Source organism: Pelobates fuscus, chromosome 4, assembly GCF_036172605.1.
Source record: "Pelobates fuscus isolate aPelFus1 chromosome 4, aPelFus1.pri, whole genome shotgun sequence".
NCBI lineage: Eukaryota > Metazoa > Chordata > Amphibia > Anura > Pelobatidae > Pelobates > Pelobates fuscus.
The window spans coordinates 121,484,198-121,508,101 of NC_086320.1; the positions used below are offsets into that span (position 1 = coordinate 121,484,198).

At 39.2% G+C, this 23,904-nt stretch overlaps 1 protein-coding gene across 11 annotated transcripts in view; it reads left to right on the top strand.

The window, feature by feature from the left end:
* PTPRM (protein tyrosine phosphatase receptor type M) overlaps positions 1-23,904 on the top strand; it is a 713,165-nt gene that overhangs the window by 215,256 nt on the left and 474,005 nt on the right. For all 11 annotated transcript variants that reach the window (XM_063451546.1, XM_063451547.1, XM_063451551.1 and 8 more), the window contains exon 4: positions 13,079-13,157. In XM_063451546.1, the coding sequence (XP_063307616.1) occupies positions 13,079-13,157 (79 nt within the window). The remainder of the gene's footprint in view (positions 1-13,078; positions 13,158-23,904) is intronic.

A 23,904-nucleotide genomic window follows, 5' to 3' on the forward strand; every position in this document is an offset into this window, starting at 1 on the left:
TCACACACACACTCAAACCTCTAAAATTTAAGTTTCCCTCTTTGTATTTGAAATGTTGGGAGTATATTAACCTGAATTTTATTTTATAACTAATATAGCAATAATGAAGGTTTTTATAATGACCCTTGCTCAACACTTTTAATATGACTGAAGGTGTTAACATTGACTGACCAGTGGCTACTCACATGTTTTGTGGCTATTGCCACTTTTGGAATGATCTTTGCTATAATAAAGGTATAAGTAAAACTACTGTCATGTTTGATTCCGAACTTTTTCTCTTTTTTTCTGTATCTTATTTGTATTTATTTTATTTTGCTGACAGTGGACGCATGAACTTGTTTAGCAAGCCAATTGTGTTTTGCGGACTGTGACGTGTTTCCTTCAATGTTTATGTTTGTAAAGATGAACTTGAACATGCCTAGTACACACAGCTGGGCAAAATGGAAAGAATGAAAAGCTAATTTTGCTCTTCAGTGATGCAGAGAGGATAGGATCTGTGGCTTGCTGATTCACTGCCTCGCGTTTGGTGCTCAGCTGATCTGTAACATTGAGGAAAGTATCTCTCCTGAAGACAGACAATACTGTCAGCAAAGACAACCTCATATTTTATTGCTTTTGGGGTTTATTCGCTAACCAGTGCTGCAAACATATTTTACAAAACAAAGGGTAAAATGACTGAGTTGGAAAATAGTCAAATTTAGCTTTACATGCAACTCTGGTATAATCTTCAAATTTTGTAAATTCTATTTTTATTTAACTGCAGGTCACTGTTTTTGTAAATAGTAATCTGTACTCTCAGACTGGGTCGCAATTACATTTGTTCAGAAAATTCCAATATATTATTTTCGTTTTGACATCAGGTGGTAATGGAGGATGACATATTGAATCCGCTGGAATAGAACCATGCATTCAAAACTTTCTGTGGAGTACTGTTATACAATTTTGGTTACTAGATATGTGTATGGTGAAAAAATTCTGTTCACCTTAATCAGTTTTTTGTTTCGGGCAAATTGAGTTTCATTGACACAGTTTTCGGTTTCAGAGGAATTTTGCCCATTCCATTAATGGACCAAAGACAAATTAAACTCTATTTTTTATATGTGATATATTTATCAAATATATTACCATTGCTTCCCTTGGACACTGTCTGGTCCCTGTTAGATCAGCGTTGCCTGTCAAGAAGCTCCTTGGTGGTAAACTGGGAGAAGCTTGTAGTCTGCACCTCCCCTGGGAGCAGATCACTAAAATGCATTTAAAGAGATTTGCATCCGACTAAGGTGCAAACCACGAGCCATGTAGGAATAAAGGTGCACAGAGCCATGAAGGGAGAACTTACTGGTTTGGGGTGCTCCCTAAAAGCTAGCACTCCAGTTGCATTAGAATGTGCCTATGCACACCCAGCATACCTTGTCCATACGCTTATGCTTATACTGATCTTTTATTGGGTGAACTGAGTGAATACACTGATTATACCCAATTTGGGAGATGTTTTGTTTTGTTTTTATTTATTTTTTGCAAAGTTAAAGACATTTGCATGTGTAGAAAAATACAGCATCAATATAAGGTAAAACCCTGTGCAGTTAAAATGTATTAGTGCCCGGAATGTGCCAAGCACGTCCCTTTAACCAATCCAAAGAAAGGGAGACTATATGGAAACGTCAAACCAAAATACAAAAGGTTTGACATTATTTTGACAAAATTGCAAGAGAAGGTGGTAAAAGTGTAAAAGCTGTGATAGAATCAGTGTAAAGAGGAAAGCAATGAGTAAGAAATGAAAAAGAAGGCAGGAATAAAAGCTAAATGAGAAAAGATGACAAGGTAAATAATGAGAAAATATAACACTACCCCGCTGACATCTGGCTATCTTGTGGCCAGTCTCAGAAAATCCTAGATCAATGTAAAATAATTAAAAAGGAAGTCAGCATAGAAATGAGATGTAGGGACAATTACTGATGGGGGGGGGGTATCTTTATTGTTATGGCTATAACGGCACCTTAAGGAGTCACAACAAATCTTATAGAAAAGCTAAGCAAGCTGATAAAGTAGAAAGTTATTAAAAAATGGTCGCTAGCAATGTAAGCAAAGTCTTGGCCTAAGGAAGAAGTGGATGTATAGGACAAGTACTTTCAATAGCGAAGTTCCTTGTCATTTGTAAAGCAGTTCTAGGTTTGGAAGTACAACAGTCTCTGTCCAGCTGTGGATATAAAACAGCCTCCCGCTGGTTGAAACAGCTTAATAGTAGACTTGTGCCATTGATGAAGGTGTGTTAAGCACCAAAACGTGCATTGGACATTCAGCTTTTGTGTGATTTGATGGGGGCACTCTGATTTTGTAGTTTATTTTTCTATGCACCGATAGTTGATGATTTATTTTCACGCTCACTATGTATCACTTGTTACCGGTAGCGATGGAGGTTGCAGCATCGAGCATGGTGTAGTAGGTTGCCTATTGATACAGTTTTCGAGGTATTAGGACACTCTTATCTAGTGTTGTTGTTACGTAAGCTGATGTTGGCCACCGCCGTCACAGCAATATGGAGGTAGCTGTATTTTACATTGTATATTTCTGGTCATGCAAGATTTTCTCTAGGATAGGGTTGGCTAAGTAGGTTACCTCTTTTCAAGGTGGCCAAAGTAATTTTCTCCCCATGATGTACCTGTATCACTAATATATTTATAAATTAGCATCAAATTTCCTAGGTGGAAGCTTTTCTATACCTGTCTTTCTTTATTACAAATAGCCGCATTACATGAGGCACCTTCATTCCGTTTTCCCTGAAATTTGTGTTAGGGCTTAGAGTCATTGTTTAGGGGTCTGATTATACAGTCGCTGTAGTCTTTCCTAGCATTTCAGTGTTCAGTGTGTAAGTGTCCTCTTTGTTGGCCATCACTCAAGACTACTTGAGGATGAGAGAGTGAAACCATTGGAGTCTATTTATCAAAAAGTAACGATTCACATTGGGAGTGGTAGCAAGCAACACTGTATATACTGTATATAGTAGGATGTATTATTTTACTTTCTTTTTGTCTGGTTATTGAAATCAGCTATTGAAATATCAACACTATTGGAAGCTTTTTTGTAATAGCAGCCATTACTAAATACTAGCTGTTGTTAATAGCGACAACTTACTGCTATTTACTAACAAGTCTGGAAAGAAGGATCACAGTCTGTGGCTAGTGAGCCCAAGATTTCTTGCTCCAGTGGTCCATTTAAAAAGGAGCCATAGCCCTGGCTAATCCCATTGAAGCGAGGACATGTGTAGAGTGTCCTTACAGCGCTATGCCCATTAGCTGCATGTCCTTGTGCATTTTTTTACATTGCAAGCTCATCCAATGACATGCTCGCACTCTTTCATATGGAAGCTTGAACTCTTGTGTCCCCAATTATGGGATACCAGAGACAAAACCCTGGATGGTCGGCCAAGTTTGGAGTGTCCTGCCGAACCCAGTACTGTTGCACGGTATGGTGTACCTCAGATATTGAATTATATAGCTTTATTCAAAAGAGAAAGGATGTTTGGGATTGATATTGAGATCCTTAACCATTTCATCATGCATCCTGTTCTTAAAGAGACAGCACATTGTTTATTCATGTTAGTCCTTCCAAATAGACTGTGATGTTTAAACAGACACTGAATATCAGAGATGTTACATCACATCATTCAGGTATTTAGACCTGCAAATGGTGAGTTGAGCAAAAGCATAGTCTGTGTTACAATAGCAGATTAATGATCATCTTGGTTTTCATAGCATAGTAAAGGATCCTTTACCTGTACACTGGTCATCACACCATTAGTAGTTTTGCTGAATCCAGCTCTCCTTTCAAAGAAAGTGACTGTTACACGGCTTTTGAAAAGCATTTCTGTCTCTTAAGTATTTCATATGATAGTTGCACCTGTATAAGTCACGTCCGATATGATAAAATGCATGCTGATGAGGATAGAATAAAAATATCATCATTTCTCAAGCTGAGCAAGTCATCAGCCAGAAATGATGGAAAGCATAGCCCTGTCTTTACACACACATTTTCTCACCAGAGATATATTGCATGTGTCAATGTTGTTTTAGTACAAGTGCATGGGAACGCTAGCCTAATGACTATCATTTATCTTTCATTATTTCTAAAATATGTAAGTAGAGAAAGTGGAATCAAAGCTGGGGATAATATTGGCACTAACGTGCTGTGGATTGCAAATGCAATCTCTTTAGTTTAATAGTATATTTAATTTATAGGTTTATTTACAGATAGAATGACCTGAGTAGTTGTGAGGAATGACAAAATAAATGTTTTTTAAATTCATATGCAGTTTATTTAGTATTTTTTTGTTCTATCAGTTAACCATTTCAGTGACTCTAATGTAAAAGAGTTCGCCTTATGGCAAGTTGAGTTGGCATTATGCCTATGGTGAAGGTTAATCATTCTTGTATAGGTAAGTTGGAAAAAAGTTAAATTATTAATTTACTGTCACATATTTATGGTTGCTTTGTGTGTTGTAACTAAATATATATAGTGCTCCTCTTGCACTGAGCCATCTAAAACTATTTAAAAGGAAGGGCTAGCTATGAGAGAGGAAGCAAGGCCCACAATTGTATCGATATAATGAGTTCTTATGATAAGTTCTCAATAAAGGGTCCCCATTTATTGTCAGTGTTGAAGTTTTTTTTTTTATTACTTTTACATTTACTGACTGGTAGAAGCCTTAAAGATAGATGAATGAAGCTTTGAAAACTTCAGTTAATCATGCAGGTTTTTTGTTGATGATGTCAAACATACAGGGAGTGCAGAATTATTAGGCAAATGAGTATTTTGACCACATCATCCTCTTTATGCATGTTGTCTTACTCCAAGCTGTATAGGCTCGAAAGCCTACTAACAATTAAGCATATTAGGTGATGTGCATCTCTGTAATGAGAAGGGGTGTGGTCTAATGACATCAACACCCTATATCAGGTGTGCATAATTATTAGGCAACTTCCTTTCCTTTGGCAAAATGGGTCAAAAGAAGGACTTGACAGGCTCAGAAAAGTCAAAAATAGTGAGATATCTTGCAGAGGGATGCAGCACTCTTAAAATTGCAAAGCTTCTGAAGCGTGATCATCGAACAATCAAGCATTTCATTCAAAATAGTCAACAGGGTCGCAAGAAGCGTGTGGAGAAACCAAGGCGCAAAATAACTGCCCATGAACTGAGAAAAGTCAAGCGTGCAGCTGCCAAGATGCCACTTGCCACCAGTTTGGCCATGTTTCAGAGCTGCAGCATCACTGGAGTGCCCAAAAGCACAAGGTGTGCAATACTCAGAGACATGGCCAAGGTAAGAAAGGCTGAAAGACGACCACCACTGAACAAGACACACAAGCTGAAACGTCAAGACTGGGCCAAGAAATATCTCAAGACTGATTTTTCTAAGGTTTTATGGACTGATGAAATGAGAGTGAGTCTTGATGGGCCAGATGGGTGGATTGGTAAAGGGCAGAGAGCTCCAGTCCGACTCAGACGCCAGCAAGGTGGAGGTGGAGTACTGGTTTGGGCTGGTATCATCAAAGATGAGCTTGTGGGGCCTTTTCAGGTTGAGGATGGAGTCAAGCTCAACTCCCAGTCCTACTGCCAGTTTCTGTAAGACACCTTCTTCAAGCAGTGGTACAGGAAGAAGTCTGCATCCTTCAAGAAAAACATGATTTTCATGCAGGACAATGCTCCATCACACGCGTCCAAGTACTCCACAGCGTGGCTGGCAAGAAAGGGTATAAAAGAAGAAAATCTAATGACATGGCCTCCTTGTTCACATGATCTGAACCCCATTGAGAACCTGTGGTCCATCATCAAATGTGAGATTTACAAGGAGGGAAAACAGTACACCTCTCTGAACAGTGTCTGGGAGGCTGTGGTTGCTGCTGCACGCAATGTTGATGGTGAACAGATCAAAACACTGACAGAATCCATGGATGGCAGGCTTTTGAGTGTCATTGCAAAGAAAGGTGGCTATATTGGTCACTGATTTGTTTTTGTTATGTTTTTGAATGTCAGAAATGTATATTTGTGAATGTTGAGATGTTATATTGGTTTCACTGGTAAAAATAAATAATTGAAATGGGTATATATTTGTTTTTTGTTAAGTTGCCTAATAATTATGCACAGTAATAGTCACCTGCACACACAGATATCCCCCTAAAATAGCTATAACTAAAAACAAACTAAAAACTACTTCCAAAAATATTCAGCTTTGATATTAATGCGTTTTTTGGGTTCATTGAGAACATGGTTGTTGTTCAATAATAAAATGAATCCTCAAAAATACAACTTGCCTAATAATTCTGCACTCCCTGTAGAGAAGGAATTGTGATGGTCAGGGGCTTATGGTGAATCGGTGACTTGCATGGAATGAGTGTTACACTAAAGTAAATAGACTACTCCAGCATTTTGCAGTGCCACGTGATACACTCTGGTGTATGACTAGTTGGTCAGGGGTTTATCTTTCAGTAAAACAATGACCCAAAATGTACTAAGTCAGAAATACCATCACATTGTGGTATGGCCCACACAGCTGGTTGGTAGGGAATGAGAAAGAAGCTTGAAAAAAAAGCAACCCAGAATTACAACATATTTGTGCGACTGCTAAAATAGCTTTGGGAGGAACTTTCCAAACAATACTTGATTTCCATTGTAGAGAGGATGCCACAGCTGCGTTCAGTTGTTATAACTTCCAAAGGTGGCAACTTTAACGTGTCAATAATTTAGAATACATTTTGATTAACATAACAGTTCCTGATTTTTTTTTTTATATCCACTTGTTTTTGCTTTCTATGTTTTAAAGGGACACTATAGTCACCAAAACAACTACAGCATATTGTATTTGTTTTGGTGAGTAGAATCATTACCTTCAGGTTTTTTGCAGTAAACATTGTCTTTTCAGATACAGTGTTTACATTACAGCCTAGGGCTACCTCCACTGGCAACTACTCATATGGCGGCTAGAGGTGTTTCCTGGAGCAGTGCTGCACAATGTCCAGCACTGACAGTAAGTGTCTCAATTCTTTACATGGAGACAATGATCTTTCCTCATAGAGATACATTGATTTAATGCATCTCTATGAGGGGACGCTGATTGGCCAGGGCTGTGTTTGGCTTGTGTTGGCTCTGCCCCTGATCTGCCTCCTTGACAGTCTCAGCCAATCCTATGGGAAAGCATTGAGAGTGGATCTATTTTTTATGTATCTGCCATGGGCATGAATGTGTGCGTGTGTGTGAGATGCAATGTAGAGGTGAGTGTGTTACCATTAGGTAAGTGTCTATGAATAAGTGAGCAACTAGCGAAAAATGACATGTCATTGGCCATGTAGAAGGAAAAGCTACTGTGCTGCTGCGTGATGAAAAGGACTATCTTGAACCATAAGATTAGTACATTTTAAGAGTAGAGAAAAATAGTGAAGTGATTGGGGACTATGTTGAAAGTCATAAGCAGCAGTGCAGTGATTTTGATACGGAGAAGGTTACATAGACTATTAGTCTAAGACCCAAGAGAGCGGTATAGGACACTTGTTATAGGACAGGGAAAAGGATATTGGCATGAAAGTAAAGGTGGGGGTTTATGCAGGGGGAGGAAAGAGAGACAAGAAATAGGGATAAAAAATGTAAATGATTGCTGTGGGATTGTAGGATGAAGGATAATGATGAATCAATGCTTGGCCAATGTTCCTTGAACAATAAAACCAGGTTTTTGCTTAGCACTGCATGCAGCAAGACATAATAAAATATGGTGATATATAAATGTGAAATCAAATGACATGTAAGAGGTACAGACAACAGTAATGAAGTGTGATTTAATCTATTCCATTTCCATGTTAAACACACCACTCGTCTAAAAGCAATGTAGCCTGAATGAAAATGGAATGGTTACTTCAATTTGAGAAAAGAACTTGCAATTTTCTAAAGGAACACATCCAGCACCATCATCCTTACATACTGCAGTGGTTATGGTGCTAGAAATGCCCTGGAATCAGTTGAGTACTCTCAGCGAATGATCTTAACCTTGTGCTGCCGGGCTGACAGTACTCCACCTTCTGGGGGCACCGGAGTAGAAGAGTGGAGCCCAATGGATAAGTTGTTAAACCATTCACAAGCGGTTTGATTACTTGTCCTGGGATTATGTTAGTACATTCTTGGCACTATACACATTACAGTTGGCTTTAGTGATTTTGGTCCTTAGAGTGTTCCCTTAAATCATACACAGTGCTGAACATTTGCCCCAGATATGGGAAATAGATTCTATGTGTGCAGAGCTTGATGCTGAGCTATGCTAATCAATGACAATACATCGATGCATCTGTGTTCCTTTGCATTGTTTTTCACCTTAAAGGTTGATTACCCTGCCTGCAATCCAGCCAATGTACTTGCACTCCAAGGTTTTATAGGCACTCAGTTACATTCAAAAACCACATCGCTGCAGTGTCTACGAAAAGGCAGATGGAGCATTAAATATCCAATTTATGGGTAATCGAACCGGACGAGTTAGAGACCTTCAGCACTCTGAGGTTTTAATTTTGTGCACTACAGTACATTGATGATATTAATGTGCCTGTACAAACAGTTTCTCCTAACTGTTAAATCTCTAGCCTCCGTTAATTTTTCCTTGGGTTTTCATTATGAGATACTTGGCAGCCAACACAGGAAAGTCTTTGGTTTTATTTTTTCGTAAAGACAAACAGAGCAGAAAGCACTTTTGTTTAGTTCACTTGCTTTTACCTCCATTAAGCGGTCTCAGAGTTGCTGTAAACATTCCTATTGTGAGTGTTTCTACGTGTCCATAATTAGTTGTTAAATAGGACATTTCCTACTCATTAGGTTAGAGCTGCAGTCACACGCTGTGATCATCTGCAGTGTTCTAATACACACTGTTGTACTGGTTTTAACAGTACTATAAACACTTCACAGTTATGTTTGCTGGAAGAAAATGCAGAACATTAAACTTTACTTGTATAAGCAAGTTTTGGATTGAAAGCACAACAACAAACTACAGCACATTCAGATGACCACGGAGACAACAAGAAACAGAAAACATATTCTATTCTATTAGAAAATTGGGCTTTTCACTAAAGAATTTAAAATTCAAGGTAAAAAAAAAAGTGGAAAAATTCTCCGCCATTCTTTCAGGTTGGCAACTTTGGATAAATTCACCTTAAGTTCTCACTTTAGTAAATATCTCTCAGAGGGTGTATACAGCAGTAAACAAACGTTTTTAGCTTGCTACATCACCACCTACTGTTCAGTTTGCCAAACACAATTACATATGAAATGAATGATGCCGTGACATCCCTATTAAGTAGCTTGTCTGTTGTTAGTGCCGCTCAGCTTCTTCCTTTGAAGCCAGTTACATCTGCTATTAGTATCCAGTAGCTTTACATCTATTTTGTAACTGTGAGTCCCAAGTGATATTGAGAGGAGCAATTTTATCCCGTATGTTGCGGCCTTTCTCCAACTGCTGTTTTCATTCATTTTCCCTATATCCTCCCAGAATGACAGTTTAAGTATTACAAAGGTTTTACCAATATATACCAATGTCTGGGTTGATATCCATTTTGTTGCCAGAATTTCAGTAGGGTTATTTTTTAACGTGAAAATTCAAGATGAATTCAAAGTGGTTTATTATGACTTTATTAGTCTTCTATTGAAAGATTATCTGTCCCTTACCACAGTCACTAAAGCAAGTATGTCTGTTATGGGCCTTTACCCCAATTTGGACAGCTTTTCATTTGGCTTGTAGACAATGCTGTACATAGAAACAAGCCATGTCAAAATGTATGATGTATGGTTTTATTAAATACTATTTTATGATTATAGCCTGATAAACATTTATCATTACAGTTTAATAATTTCAATAATTTTCGAGCAGATTGGCAGCTAGCAGCATATCTAAAATAGTGTTAAATACATAATGAACCTCCATAGAGATCTAATACACACAGCTAACGTTATATACCAAAAGCACACACGCCACGCATGCAAAAACTATAGACTTATGAACCAGCCTAACAGTAAGAAAACAATGTGGATTTTCATGATGCATTTTAGACATAACTGTGAGAAAAGTAATTTCCTTGCACCAACTATTGCTCAATCTATCTTGCCTGAGTCTGTAGGTTTTCACACAGCACAGAAGGATGGAGGTTAAGCTGAGCAGGAGTTAGTCAGATAGTACAATAAATACCATAGTGAAAAAACTATAAACCAAAAATACAATTAAAACATAGTGTACAACTGAGCGACATTGTGGCAAAGTGACTTATCATAGGTCACAAACACTTAAAACTCATTTTCCTGGCACTATAGGGTATAGGTTCCCCCACCCTCATGGCCCCCGTCCCTCCAGTCTGAAGGGGTTAATCTCTTACCTTTCTCCAGCGTCGGGCTCCCTCGGCGCTGGGGAACTCTCCTCCCTCTCCTGAATGCGCTGATGTATCAATACTTTCCTATGGACGTCCAGGGTCTTCTCATTGTGAATTTCACAGTGAGAAGCGCGGAAGCGCCTCTAGCGGCTGTCAATGAGACAGTCACTAGAGGCTGGATTAACCCTATTGTAAACATAGCAGTTTCTCTGAAACTGCTATATTTACAGCTGCAGGTTTAACCCTAGATGGACCTGGCACCCAGACCACTTCATTGAGCGGAAGTGGTCTGGGTGCCTATAGAGGTCATTTAATAAATTAATGAATGTTTGTAATATATTCCCAAATCCTGGGTAATAAATGATAATTGATAAATGATAAATGTTCTTAAAAAAAATAAAAAATCTAATTTCATCATTTAATAAACATTGTTTCATAAAATGTCATAAACTTGAAAAAAATGAGAAGTGAAAATATAATGACAGTTTGAATAACAACCTCCACAGAAGTACCAACACTCCACCTAAATAATATTACATTATTTATTCTAATTTAATGGCACGGAACCAAACAAGCATTTTAGGCTGAAAAATATATATATTTATTTTAAATTCAAAGCAGCCCCTTTTCCAATATTGTTGGTGTTTTTGTAAGCAATCTCCATCTGATTATATTAGTTTATATACCACTACCACTTCATTAATTTGTGAACATGCAACAAATGCAGCAAAATCATAAAAAAAAATATAATAAAATAATTAATAATAATCACTGGTAGGTTTCACAGTTGTACTTTAAAGATATTCTATGAAAAGATAATTTTGTGCCCATAGAATGCTGTTAAAAAAAATAATCTTATTTTGTCCAATAATTCAGTATGTCATGTGATCATTAATAAATTGACCTTGATAAATCCGCTATTCCACCAGTTATTTTTTTTTTAAATCACCAATAAATGTAAAATCTATTAATCTACATGCAGAGTTAGACTCTCGAGTGTTAGAAAATCTGATCTTCTAACAAACATAAGTTTGATGTTTTAAAAGAAAACTACAGATAAAGGAAGATATTGAATTACCATCCATATTTTTGAAAAATGCAACAAAATGTAAGAGTCTTGCAAAATTCTTTCTGATTTGTATTTTTGTATTATACCAGATGCACTTTTGTGCAAACACGTTAGAATACCTCTTTCATTATATCTCCATCCCTTGACTCCTGCTTCCTAGAGGCTGAGGAGAGACACATACCATTAAACATACTGTTTTAGTCCTTTCACGCTGAATGAATATGGCTTAATGCTCCCGCTTTTTGTTCAATAATGGTTCATGCCTTTTGACCTTTATGTTTTTCTACCTCATTTGCTTTATGGATTGTGTATACACGAATATTTGTTTCACTTATCAATGATATCTCTGCTTCTACTGAATCTGTTAATAAAGCTTGATGAAAATGTAAGTGAACATTTCAGTGACACCGATTTGGTTATTAACTAATTTTATGGTACCAAATTCAATTGACTAAACAGCCAGTTATGTGGGTTTACAATCAACTTCCTAAATTTAGGTTAATATAACCACGCAAAATATTCCCCACTTCAGATTAATTCAATTTTTACAGTTCTCCAGTTTTGGCCATTATTTTACAAACGTGTCCTTATTTCACCACAATGTGTTGTTAATTAAATAGAATATTTTGTGAAATGTTTTAGATATGTAATGGTAGATATTTTTGTTTTAAAATCTCAGACAGGGCTATTTAAAAAAAAAAATATATATATATATTTATATATATATACTGTTTAGTAGACAAACCCCAAATGAAAATATACACGTGCTTAATTCTGCATTTTTTATTGTGTTATATCTAAAAACAGTTTCCAAAAGATACAAATTTCTTATCTGCAGCCTTTTGCAAGCCCTCCCCTTTTAACTCTGCTCAGACTTTCTGTAGCTGTCCAATCACAGACTTCCTAATGCTGCTCAATGAGAAGTCTTTACAAGGCAGGTGCTCTTGGCAATTGCTGGCACTTGAGTTTATCTCCACTGAGCTAAACAAACCAGGAAGTAGCATGAGTGGTTGTATGATTGAATGTCAGGGGGTGTAATAAGATTAATTATAAAAGTGTAAATTTCTATTGAAATTTCCACTTTTTTGTACAATGAAATAAATAGGACTTACTCTTCACACATATAACATTACTGAAGTGCTTTATACATTTGGAGTGTCCCTTTAAGTATGAGCTGTTAATCTAAACTGAATTCTAGGCCTGACTAGCAACACTGGAAAATATTCACAGGTTTGCTCGTTTTTTTGTTTGGCTATTTTGGCCTTGAAATTCACTCAACTCTGAATTGTAGTGAAAATTAAGTCTAAAATAGATGGTTAGGAAAAAATATCTCCAGGTCAGCTAAACTCATTGCTTGGCTGCTGCAGCCTAAATGTTGGCATTTATAATTCACACTGTAGTGAGAACCCCGAGAATATTTTTATATATGCAAAAAAACATTTCAATTATAAATCTCGTCCTAAAACAAGGCTACCGGCTGTTGATTAGAACCTGTTTGTGGCAATTTCAAATTAAGAAACCATCTACATTCTGTGGAAGTCAGTTCTATATCGAAATCTGACTCTGTGTTCAGTTTAACAAAATCACTGGTGCTATAATTCTAACAAATTATATATTTTCCTATTTTTAGGTTTATTTTGAAGTCATCACATCTGAACAGAATGGATATCTGGCCATTGATGAAGTTAAGGTTCTAGGACATCCTTGTCGTAAGTTACCACGCATTATTGCCCTGTGCCTACGTTAAGTATGACTTTGCTAAAAAGTGGTTTCTCGTTTGTAGTATTCTATTTCCAATATATGTGAAAGGAAAATTAAATTTAGTTTTGTGTGTATGTTTTCTTTGCAGCATTATATCCAGTCCCCACTGCTGCTATTATGTTTTAAGAGCCGCATTGTACAATTGAATGCATTTCTGGGAATTATGGAAGAAAATTCAGTGTGATACAGTTCTGTGAATTACAGGGTCTGCTGTTTGAAATTACTGGTAGATGATATATGTATACCGACACATGCACACACACACACACAGGCACACACAATTTATATTGTCGTTAATTTAGTTTTCATTTCGGAGACCATATGCAGTAGGTCCAAATGCTGTAGATGAGCAAGCAAATTTGTCATATGCCCATGCTAAGACATCAGTCTAATGTAAAGTAAATTTTTAGAAGATAGCCAAAGAGTTTGACAAAGAGTTTCAATGGGACCTTTTAGCCTTTCTAAGAAGATGTGACAAATTACATTTTATTAAAATGGTTAGTTACTATTATTATTGTAATTAATAACATGAATATAATGACAACGTTATCTACAGCACTTTATAATTATATTGTGTGGTTGGTGAGCACTTTTGACAGACACAAGAGGTGATGAAGGTCTTGCTCAAATAAGCACACAATCTAGGTGAAGTGATGAGTCATATTAAGGCTGTTATAATGAGAGAAGAACCATCTAGGATGTTGGAGGTTTCCTAAAAAGGTTCATGGACTTCCTATACGATTAGCGCAGTGTCAGGCAACCTTCGGCACTGCAAATATTTTGGACTACATATCCCCTGATGCTTTACTAGCATTATGACTATAATAGTAATCCACATCTTTGGGAGTGCAGAAAATTACCTACACTTGGTCTAGAGGTTAGGAGAATTTCTGAAAGGACAAGGGAGGAATTGCATAGAATTGCAGCAGCTCTAGAGAAAACCTATAAATAACGTTTAGAAATGTTGGACCGAACAGAGGACAGGGGATGGTCAAATGTAGGGTGAAGGAAACAAGAAGAAAAGTTTTAGTTATAAAGGAATGTAATGAGGAGTGGAATTGTTCAGGACTTTGTAAGGTAAAAGTAGCAGTTTGAATTGTAGATTATGCTAACGTAGTGTACCTATAATCTTAATTTTAATAATGACAGGAGGCTTCATATTTTGCATAACTTTCTTTACTTTATGCCTCGAGCAGCACAAGTTAATCAATAAACTTTAAACCAATCAGTGACAGGCATCACATCCACATATAAAGCCCTGACAGACACATTACTTCCTCTTTCTTTGATGCGAAAAACAGTCTATTATAACGTCAGGGAATTCAAATAACAGTCCCGAGTAACGTGTAGCACATAACTTGAAACGAAACTTGAAACCTTCTAGCTTTATCTTGAACAGAAATACGTGAAAGGTGATGGAAACCAACTGTTGTCCACATTAAATCCAGTACTATACGTATCTATATTTATATTAAGTTAATTTACTGAAATATTAAACAACCATAGTATACTTAATAATCAACATGGATCTAACACATGTCAACCAGATAAGCATCCCATAAATATACTGAAATACCAAAACCTTATAATTACACTGAGAAAATGACAAACCAGAATATTAAAATTTTCCAGAGTATAGGAGGGAAACAGGGAGCGAAAATATTCGCCTCGTACCGAATGAGTACCCAAAACACGTCTCCACCCCCGCTAGTGATAACAACCAATGAACCCATCTAAACAGAGTGTTCAAACTGGCTTGTATGGTTGGTATAAGACCAGCAGAAATCCTGAATGTGACAATCTATGTGCTGTCGTGATCTCCATGTAACAAAGTACCGCTTTAACTGCACAAAGACTGGGAAACCGCCGGGAACAGGGTAAGATACGGACGCGGATAAGATTTACTTCTACGAGACACCGTAGAAATCATTCCTTCCGGTGATACCAAAAAGACCATCTACGTCGAACTCCATTACATCTGATACCCGACGAAAAGACCTAAAAGTAACGTGACTATGGCTGATGGCTGACGGAGGGATAGGTCCGTGTTATCTGACTAGTTCCAAAAGAACCAAATCAAAGTATCACAACAGTTATACTTTGACGCATGGTTCTGGACAGTTTCATACCCCGCAGAAAGTGGCATATCAAAGGCTCCTGATCGACGGGAGTGTCGTGAATCGTACTATGCGTCATCGAAATCGCGGAACGTATCCCGTTAATGGAACGGTCCGATCGTTCCGATCGGCCCGTAGTGAAAAGGTATGATAGGAGTAATAAAGGGATCACATATGGAGGAGAGAAGGTATTTTCTCTTAAGTCTAGAGATTCACACAGGGTCAAATCTCTGACTAGGAGAAAATTGGTCAGGGTGGGTGGTACCAGCTACACCCAGGTGGGCATGAACCCTTTTGTTATATAAATGGAAAAACACATAAAATGCTCGGATGTTATCCCATAAAAAAGAGAGGGAAACTACCGAGCCAGCTGGTAAGCAATGCAATTAAGCGTGCACATTAAATGTTATGCCAAATAAATCTTAGAGTCTGGAGTCCAGTAGATAGGCAAAAAATGGGGATGAGAGGCAGAGAGATGCTAAATGTGATAAATACAGTGCGTGATAGGTATCTCTAGATCCACAAAAATATTCAGACTTTAATGTTCTATTAAGATACAAGAGATACTATAGCAACTGTGTATCAATGCAAACTCTCTGGTTCCTCTAATTACCTATAAAATTAACCCTTGGTGCAGAAAAAAGCCAAATCCGTGGTTCGGAATGCTATTACTGAGGGGGTTATAGGTGATAGTCCCCTAAACAGCGTACTACCTTTAAATAAATCTGAAGTGTAATACATCCATAGCGAGATAAGTAACTCGATATATACACAGTGCAGAGTTATGAAGGGTATTAAACCAAAAGTTTAGGTATAGCAGAGGGACAAGTAGAGGTAGCAAGTGTCTAAATAGATGAGGGAGACAGCTAAGTCGAAAAATAAAAAACTGACATAAAGTCAGAATATCGCAGACAAAACGAACAATAAACAGTCTCTTATGCTATTGCTATTTCCCTTACTTCTGCTAATAAACACCTTCGTGGGTGTTCTAAACTAGATGGTTGTACTAAATGCTGTTAAACCTATCAAACAGAATAGGACTCCAGAGGGAGTAAGTAATGAGAAAACGGAAAGTTAGAAAAACTAATAATAACTCATAATCAAAGAGTGAACAGAAGAGGGGAGGATTCCCTCAGTGCGTCGTGAGTGGTGCATAGTGCGATGTCCGAGTGCTGTGACTCGGGAATCCCCCCAGAGATACGATCCGACGCGCGTTTCGGAGTAAGCAACTCCTTCGTCAGTATGATCCCTGACGAAGGAGTTGCTTACTCCGAAACGCGCGTCGGATCGTATCTCTGGGGGGATTCCCGAGTCACAGCACTCGGACATCGCACTATGCACCACTCACGACGCACTGAGGGAATCCTCCCCTCTTCTGTTCACTCTTTGATTATGAGTTATTATTAGTTTTTCTAACTTTCCGTTTTCTCATTACTTACTCCCTCTGGAGTCCTATTCTGTTTGATAGGTTTAACAGCATTTAGTACAACCATCTAGTTTAGAACACCCACGAAGGTGTTTATTAGCAGAAGTAAGGGAAATAGCAATAGCATAAGAGACTGTTTATTGTTCGTTTTGTCTGCGATATTCTGACTTTATGTCAGTTTTTTATTTTTCGACTTAGCTGTCTCCCTCATCTATTTAGACACTTGCTACCTCTACTTGTCCCTCTGCTATACCTAAACTTTTGGTTTAATACCCTTCATAACTCTGCACTGTGTATATATCGAGTTACTTATCTCGCTATGGATGTATTACACTTCAGATTTATTTAAAGGTAGTACGCTGTTTAGGGGACTATCACCTATAACCCCCTCAGTAATAGCATTCCGAACCACGGATTTGGCTTTTTTCTGCACCAAGGGTTAATTTTATAGGTAATTAGAGGAACCAGAGAGTTTGCATTGATACACAGTTGCTATAGTATCTCTTGTATCTTAATAGAACATTAAAGTCTGAATATTTTTGTGGATCTAGAGATACCTATCACGCACTGTATTTATCACATTTAGCATCTCTCTGCCTCTCATCCCCATTTTTTGCCTATCTACTGGACTCCAGACTCTAAGATTTATTTGGCATAACATTTAATGTGCACGCTTAATTGCATTGCTTACCAGCTGGCTCGGTAGTTTCCCTCTCTTTTTTATGGGATAACATCCGAGCATTTTATGTGTTTTTCCATAAAGGGATCACAGTCTCTTCCCATACACCAGTGAACTCCAGGTGTTCCATGCGGATAAGTTATTTCGGGGAATACCTGGTGTCCATGAGTCCCATAATAGGTCTTTAGTTGGTTGCGATAGTCCCTTGACATACCAGTCTCCCCTGAAAGACACCAATCCACCAACTCCAGACGCTCCTGCATTATCAATGGATGATGTTCACCTTTTGGATCTGCCCGAAGGCAAGTTAAAACTGAAGGAGCAGAGGATGATCCCGATTAAGGACAACCATTCTGGGTGACACTCTGGACTCCTTTACCGTGGTAATGAATACTATTGAAGTATTCCCTATTCTGATCCCAATTTCATAGGTGTGTCCGGATCCCAGGCAGTGAGCTTTCAGCTGCTGTCTGGCCCGGTAGTGAAGCGTTCCTGGGAAATAGTCAAAGGGTTATGGTGCCTTTCCGCCGTACCCGTCCAATTTCCTTACGAATCGTCGCTATCAATAATGTGGGAAGGTGTAATCCACCCAAGGTGGAATCTATTCCGAAGTAGAGGAACTGAATCACTCGGAACTGGGATCGAACCGACTCCTCTCTGTTCACTATGAATCCCAACAATTCCCGAAATGGTAAACATAAATCTCGTTTGTAAACGTAGTCAGGAATTGGATTTGCAAAAGGTCAGTAAGTCATCTAGGTATGCGACAGCGGATACCCTTTGCTCTTCAGTGCGCCGTGACCGGCTTCAGAAACTTCATGAGGCACTATGTGAACCAGTAGGTAAGTGCCCTTCAAATCCAACCTTGTGAACCCCTTTCGAGGAGTAGATCCCCTAAGAGATGGATTCCTTCCTTCTTGAGTTGTCGGTACGCCCCAAAACCATTGGGTTGGCATAGGTTGATGACTGGGCGATAGTCTCCTGTTTTCTTCCTTACTATCAAACCATCGCTGAGATAAATGGTTCTCCAAACAATAGTCCGTCTGCCTGAGGTCCTCGATCTTTCGTTCCTAACTTCAATAGTTTGAAATCCATCTTTAATCGGGCTGCTTTGCGCCGTTCTGTGCACCTGTCTGCCTTGCGTTCCCCAACCTACATATTACCCTTTGCACCCAATCCCTCTCATCGTGAGCTTCTAGAGGTGAGTCTTGGGTGGGGTCAGGTCCGCAAAGTATAGAATTTTTTCCCGGGGCTGATCATGTCCAGTATTTCATCCTAACTTGTTTTGAGTCCTTCTCCTACACCTTTACATGGACCCCGGCCTGATCGGGACATAAATATCACCACAGTGATACCGAGCTCCATGGTGAGGACTATCTTGTTTGGTCATAGAGGGTGTGGGCATTCCACCCTGAGCTTGTCTCGGACTTCTTTTCCAATAGGCCTCCTGAGCCAGAAGTGGGCAAAGTGTGCCCGGTGCTCCAGTAAACCCCATTCGGATGATCCTGGGTGTCGGATGGTGCATGAGTCAAAACAAGAGTGTCCAGTGTGCCAAAGAAAAACCTTTCTTGCTAGGCGGGTCTTGTCACTTTACCTCTTCAGATGGAGACTCTTCTGCTCTCCATTCTTTCATGATCTCCAGAGAAGGGGGAGGGATGAAGTCCTCGTCCCCTGATGATGGAGCCTGAGATGATTAATGGACAGGACATTCTGAGAAACGGCTCCGCTAAGTCGGGGTGTTCCCTTTCCCCTTTGGAGAAGCCGCGTTGGAGCCCTTCCAATGGTGTTTAGATGATAAGGTGTCCGACCTAACGTTGTCGGCATCTCTAGCTTCCACTGGTATTGGTGCCGTTGCACCCGCTCTGTCGGATGGGTTGTTAGCCAGCATATTGGAGAGGACTTCTTCCCCCGAAGCTGCCATGGCGGCCTTAATCCTCGCCTGAAAATCGGTCGGGGATATTGAGGGAAGTCTGACATGTTGGTTCACACCCTTTCAGTCTGTGGGAGACAGGATCGTACAACAGTACACTTATTGCCACTCATTGGGCCTCCGCGTACGTCAGGGGCTCACCCCTTTGTACCTATGCCACTAGCACCGGAGTAAGACTCGCTTGGGGGTCACCCAGTGTAGGGGGGTCACCCCTGTATGTATGTCTCTTATGGCATGTTGGGACACTCTTTCGGTCTGTGGGGTAATGAACAGGTGACAGGTACGGTAGTACACTTATTGCCACTTAGTGGGCCTCCACGTACGACTGGGGGTCACCCAGAATTGTTTCAATCAGTACCACTTAGAGATTTCCTGGGAGTAGTCTGAGGAGGGGGTCACCCTCAATAAGACCGGGATGAGCGGTCAGTAATGTCGGGACGTAGCCCATATATGGGGAGGTATGGTAGCCTCCAAATTATCCAAGGGGTCACCCTTATGGGATATAGTACTGTGGAGAATTGGCAGCACCGTGAGCTCTCCTTCCTGGCTCTGTCGATATACATGTATCCAGTGTGTCCCAGTCTGTGCATACAGTAACAGATTGTACTCTGTGGATATGAGCCCGTCCTAGGGCGTGGGGGTTCCCCCCAGTATATGTATGTCACTAGTACCAGAATAAGATTTGCTTAGGGTTCACCCAGCGTAGGGGGTTCACCCCAGTATATGTATGTCACTAGGACAGGAACCAGATTCGCTTGGGGGTCACCCAGTGTAAGGAGGGGTCATCCCTGTACCACAATGTCACTTTGGAGAGGTGTCTGCAACGCTTGGGGGGTCACCCAGCGTAAGGGGGGTCACCCCTATTAATTACTCCGTTATGTGCCTCCACTATTGTGTCCTGGGAGGTGTATCCCTGTGGGGAAGGAGTGTATCCAGTGGTTGTGAGGTCCAGTGGGAGTAGGGAGCTGAGTAAGTTATCAGTTCTATTTAATTTCCCTGCCAGCAGATAGAGCAATGCATCCACTATATGCCCACAGCAGGGAACAGTCCATTCATAATCCTCCAGACGTACAATAAAACTGTTATTCAACATGTCAATTGTATAAACAGAATAGAGCAAACTGCCAGCAGACATGAGTACTGCATCCACTATATGCACACAGCAGGGATCAGTCCTACATATTCATGCAGACTTACATATAAAACTTTTATTTCACATGCCAATGAAATATGACAGTATAGAGGTCAGCAGTGAACAGTCCACTCATAATCTTCCAGAAAAGGTACATATAAAACCTTTATTCCACATGCCCATTATATGTATTAGTATTGAGCTCAAAAGTATTTGTAAAACTTTTATTTCACAGGAAAAATATTTTAAACAGTACAGATCTAGCTGCCAGTTCGTGGGAATCACGAACTGGCTAAACGACATGGCCGACGTGAATCTCGCGAGTGCCGCGAGATTCAAGATGGCCGCCGTTCACACGCAAAAGTGCCTGGTGGCCCGCGATCGAGGGTACGATCACTGCCCGCTGGTATGGAACAGAGTCCCCCCGACATCCCCAACACAGGGGACCTGCCCTGAAGTCCCAGTACCAATGAATAAAAAACCGTGCTCACGGTAAAACGCAGCGGTCGCGGTAAAAAACGAGACCATAGGAAAGAAAAGGTGCCAACAACAGAAAACCAAACAGGCTAATAAAGCAGAAAATACAGGGTTAATTCGGGGGAAGGGTAACAGGGGGAGAATATCACACTAAACAAGTCCAAATGGAAGGCAAGTGCAAAATAATGAAAACCGTTTAGGCCAAAAATGCAGGACAAGCTAATAAAGTTTAACTAAAGTGGCCATGCATATCCAGAAACAGTTTGGAGCAAAAACTGAATGTCTAGCATTAAACATCTAACTAAAGTGTCCATAGCAATACTAATAAAAACAGTTGGAGCAAACTGAAAGTCAAGTAGTAAAGTTTAATTAAAGTGACCATTGCAATATCCAGAAAACCAGTTTGGATTAAAACTGAATGTCTAGCATAAGGTGTCTAACTGCAGTGACCATAGCAATATTAATAAAAACAGTTTGGAGCAAACTGAATGTTAAGCAATAAATGATTAACTAATGACAATTTGCAATATCAGTAAAACAGTTTGGAGCAAAATACTCTGACCTGTGCCTTGGCTGGTAAGCAGCAAAGAAAGAGGAAGTCATGTGTCTGTCAGGGCTTTATATATGGATGTGATGCCTGTTACTGATTGGTTTAAAGTTTATTGATTGACTTGTGCTGCTGGAGGCATAAAGTAAAGAAAGTTATGCAAAATATGAAGCCTCCTGTCATGGGATAAAATTAGAGCCTGCTTGGTACAGAAAGCCAATGTATAGAGTGGCAAAGGGTTGAGGTGTGAGACTGGAGATGAGTCAGGAACAGGAAGATACTCCTTGCAGCAACATTCATTGCAGGTTCTAGTGGGGCAATGCTGATATTTCGAGGGCCAGTAAGTAGTGCGTTAAAATAAGTTACAATAGTCTTGGAGGGAAATAATAAGAACATTAAGTGCCTCAGCTGCATTATGCATTAAGTGTTAGATAGGCAAATGCAAACAATAATTTTAAGGTTAAAGTTACATGATTTGGAGACAGACCGGATAACGAAAGTAACTCCAAGGCAGCGATATTGGAAGATTATGGTAATGAATGTTCTACTATTTCAGGGAGAAAGATGCAGGTGGAAAATTTGAAGGAAGAAATATATGAGTAGTTCAATTATGGAAAGACTGAGATTCAGAAAAAAGGGAGTGAACCAGTCAAAGATAGTAGAGAGGAGATGTGTAAATAATGTAGGGACTAATTTTGTCCCAAATAATAGACCAATGTTCAGCAGATGAAGAATTAAGAGTAAATGGGATCTTTATAATAACTACAAAGGAGCACAGTGCTTCCTTCTATCTTCTCATCCCATGTGTGGTTGTTGAAATCTATTATCAAATAGCACGAGTCCATAAGAACTAACTAACATGTGAAGTGTTGCCACATGCATTGCCCACCCACGTATAAGAATCTTGAGTTCTCCTACTAGGCTTCATAGACACAGTGTAATTTTTGTGTTAAATTGCTATTCTATGTGCATTGTTATTATGTATAATAGCTGCATATATAGGCAGAATCCCGTTGCATACCAATTCTGCCCAGAGGGTTACATGTACTATTAAAAGATAGGCATGTCTGTAAGAAATCCTGTTATCAACTTGAACATTTTCTGTCAAACAAAGTGTATTTGGCGATACCTGTGGTTAGAATAAGTACAGTTTAACAGATATTCTAATTACCCATTATATTCGAATCACTACACTTTTGAAGAAGTGTTAATCTCAGGAAATATACATTGTATAAAAAAAGGAAAATAACAGAAGTTAACTTAAAAAAAATATACAGGGTTCCTTTTTTAATACTAAATGTGTGTCTTCAGCACAATATTGACTCTAAAGAGCATATGCTTTTTACAAATCCCACAGTCCTCCATTAGCCTGTGTTCCATTATTATAAATGTCAAAGCATTGTGGGAGTTGGAATTCATTAAGAGGTAAAGGGCTGCACTATAAACCTTGAGATTCCAGTCTATCCATTGGGTAAACCCTTTATCTCATTAGCTATCATGCTGACCAAAATGCATTAATACTTTACAATGTTTGGGGTGAAAGACGGGGGTGTTGTTAGATTTCAGAAAAATCAGACGCTTGGGGCCAAAGTAAAACTCAATGACCCTTATACTAACAGAAAAGGTCATGACCTAGACCTGCCTTTATATGTATATATTGTCCTCTCCTCTCCCCTTACAGCATGCTACTGATGCTTCCTAAGAACTCTGTGAAAGCATAGCCAAGTATTCAACGTGATCCCAGCATACTACCTAATAGAGGTGTAAAGAAAAGTTCTGTTCCACAGCATCCCCTCTAAGCACCCAACCGGGTGTGTAAAGCAAAGTTCTGTTCCTCAGAACCCCCTCCCAGCAGTCACACATTCCCCTTAAGTAGCATGGTAGAGCTATATCCTATTGAGAAGCAGCTACCTAATGTAACCTTAAAAGAAAATAAATAACCGTTAGCCCCATACATCAACCTTAGAGATCCAGAGCTAAAGAGCCCCACATATGGGACTTCACCACTTAAAGTTCCCCCCACAGCAATAACTATGGGTGTAAGGCAAAGAGAGAACTTGCCAGGATTTTGGTTCTGGACTGCCATTATGGGTGTCATTAGTCTGATATGTCTTGGACCTGGTTCTCTAAGCTTTTGTCCGTTCTCATATTCTCTGTTTTTGTTGCAAAGGCCTTTATATTGCCTGGCATGACATCTATCTGTCTGTCTGTCTCTAGAGAGAGAGAGAGAGAGAGAGAACAAAGAATTGTAGTATATTTATATGATCTCATTTCATTTAGAGAAAACACAATTCAATGTCAAAGTAAGAGAAGGCTTTGATGGTATGAATTATACGCAGTCTAGAAAAGTGTGCACTCTTTTCTTAGTCTAAATAGTATGTGCTTCA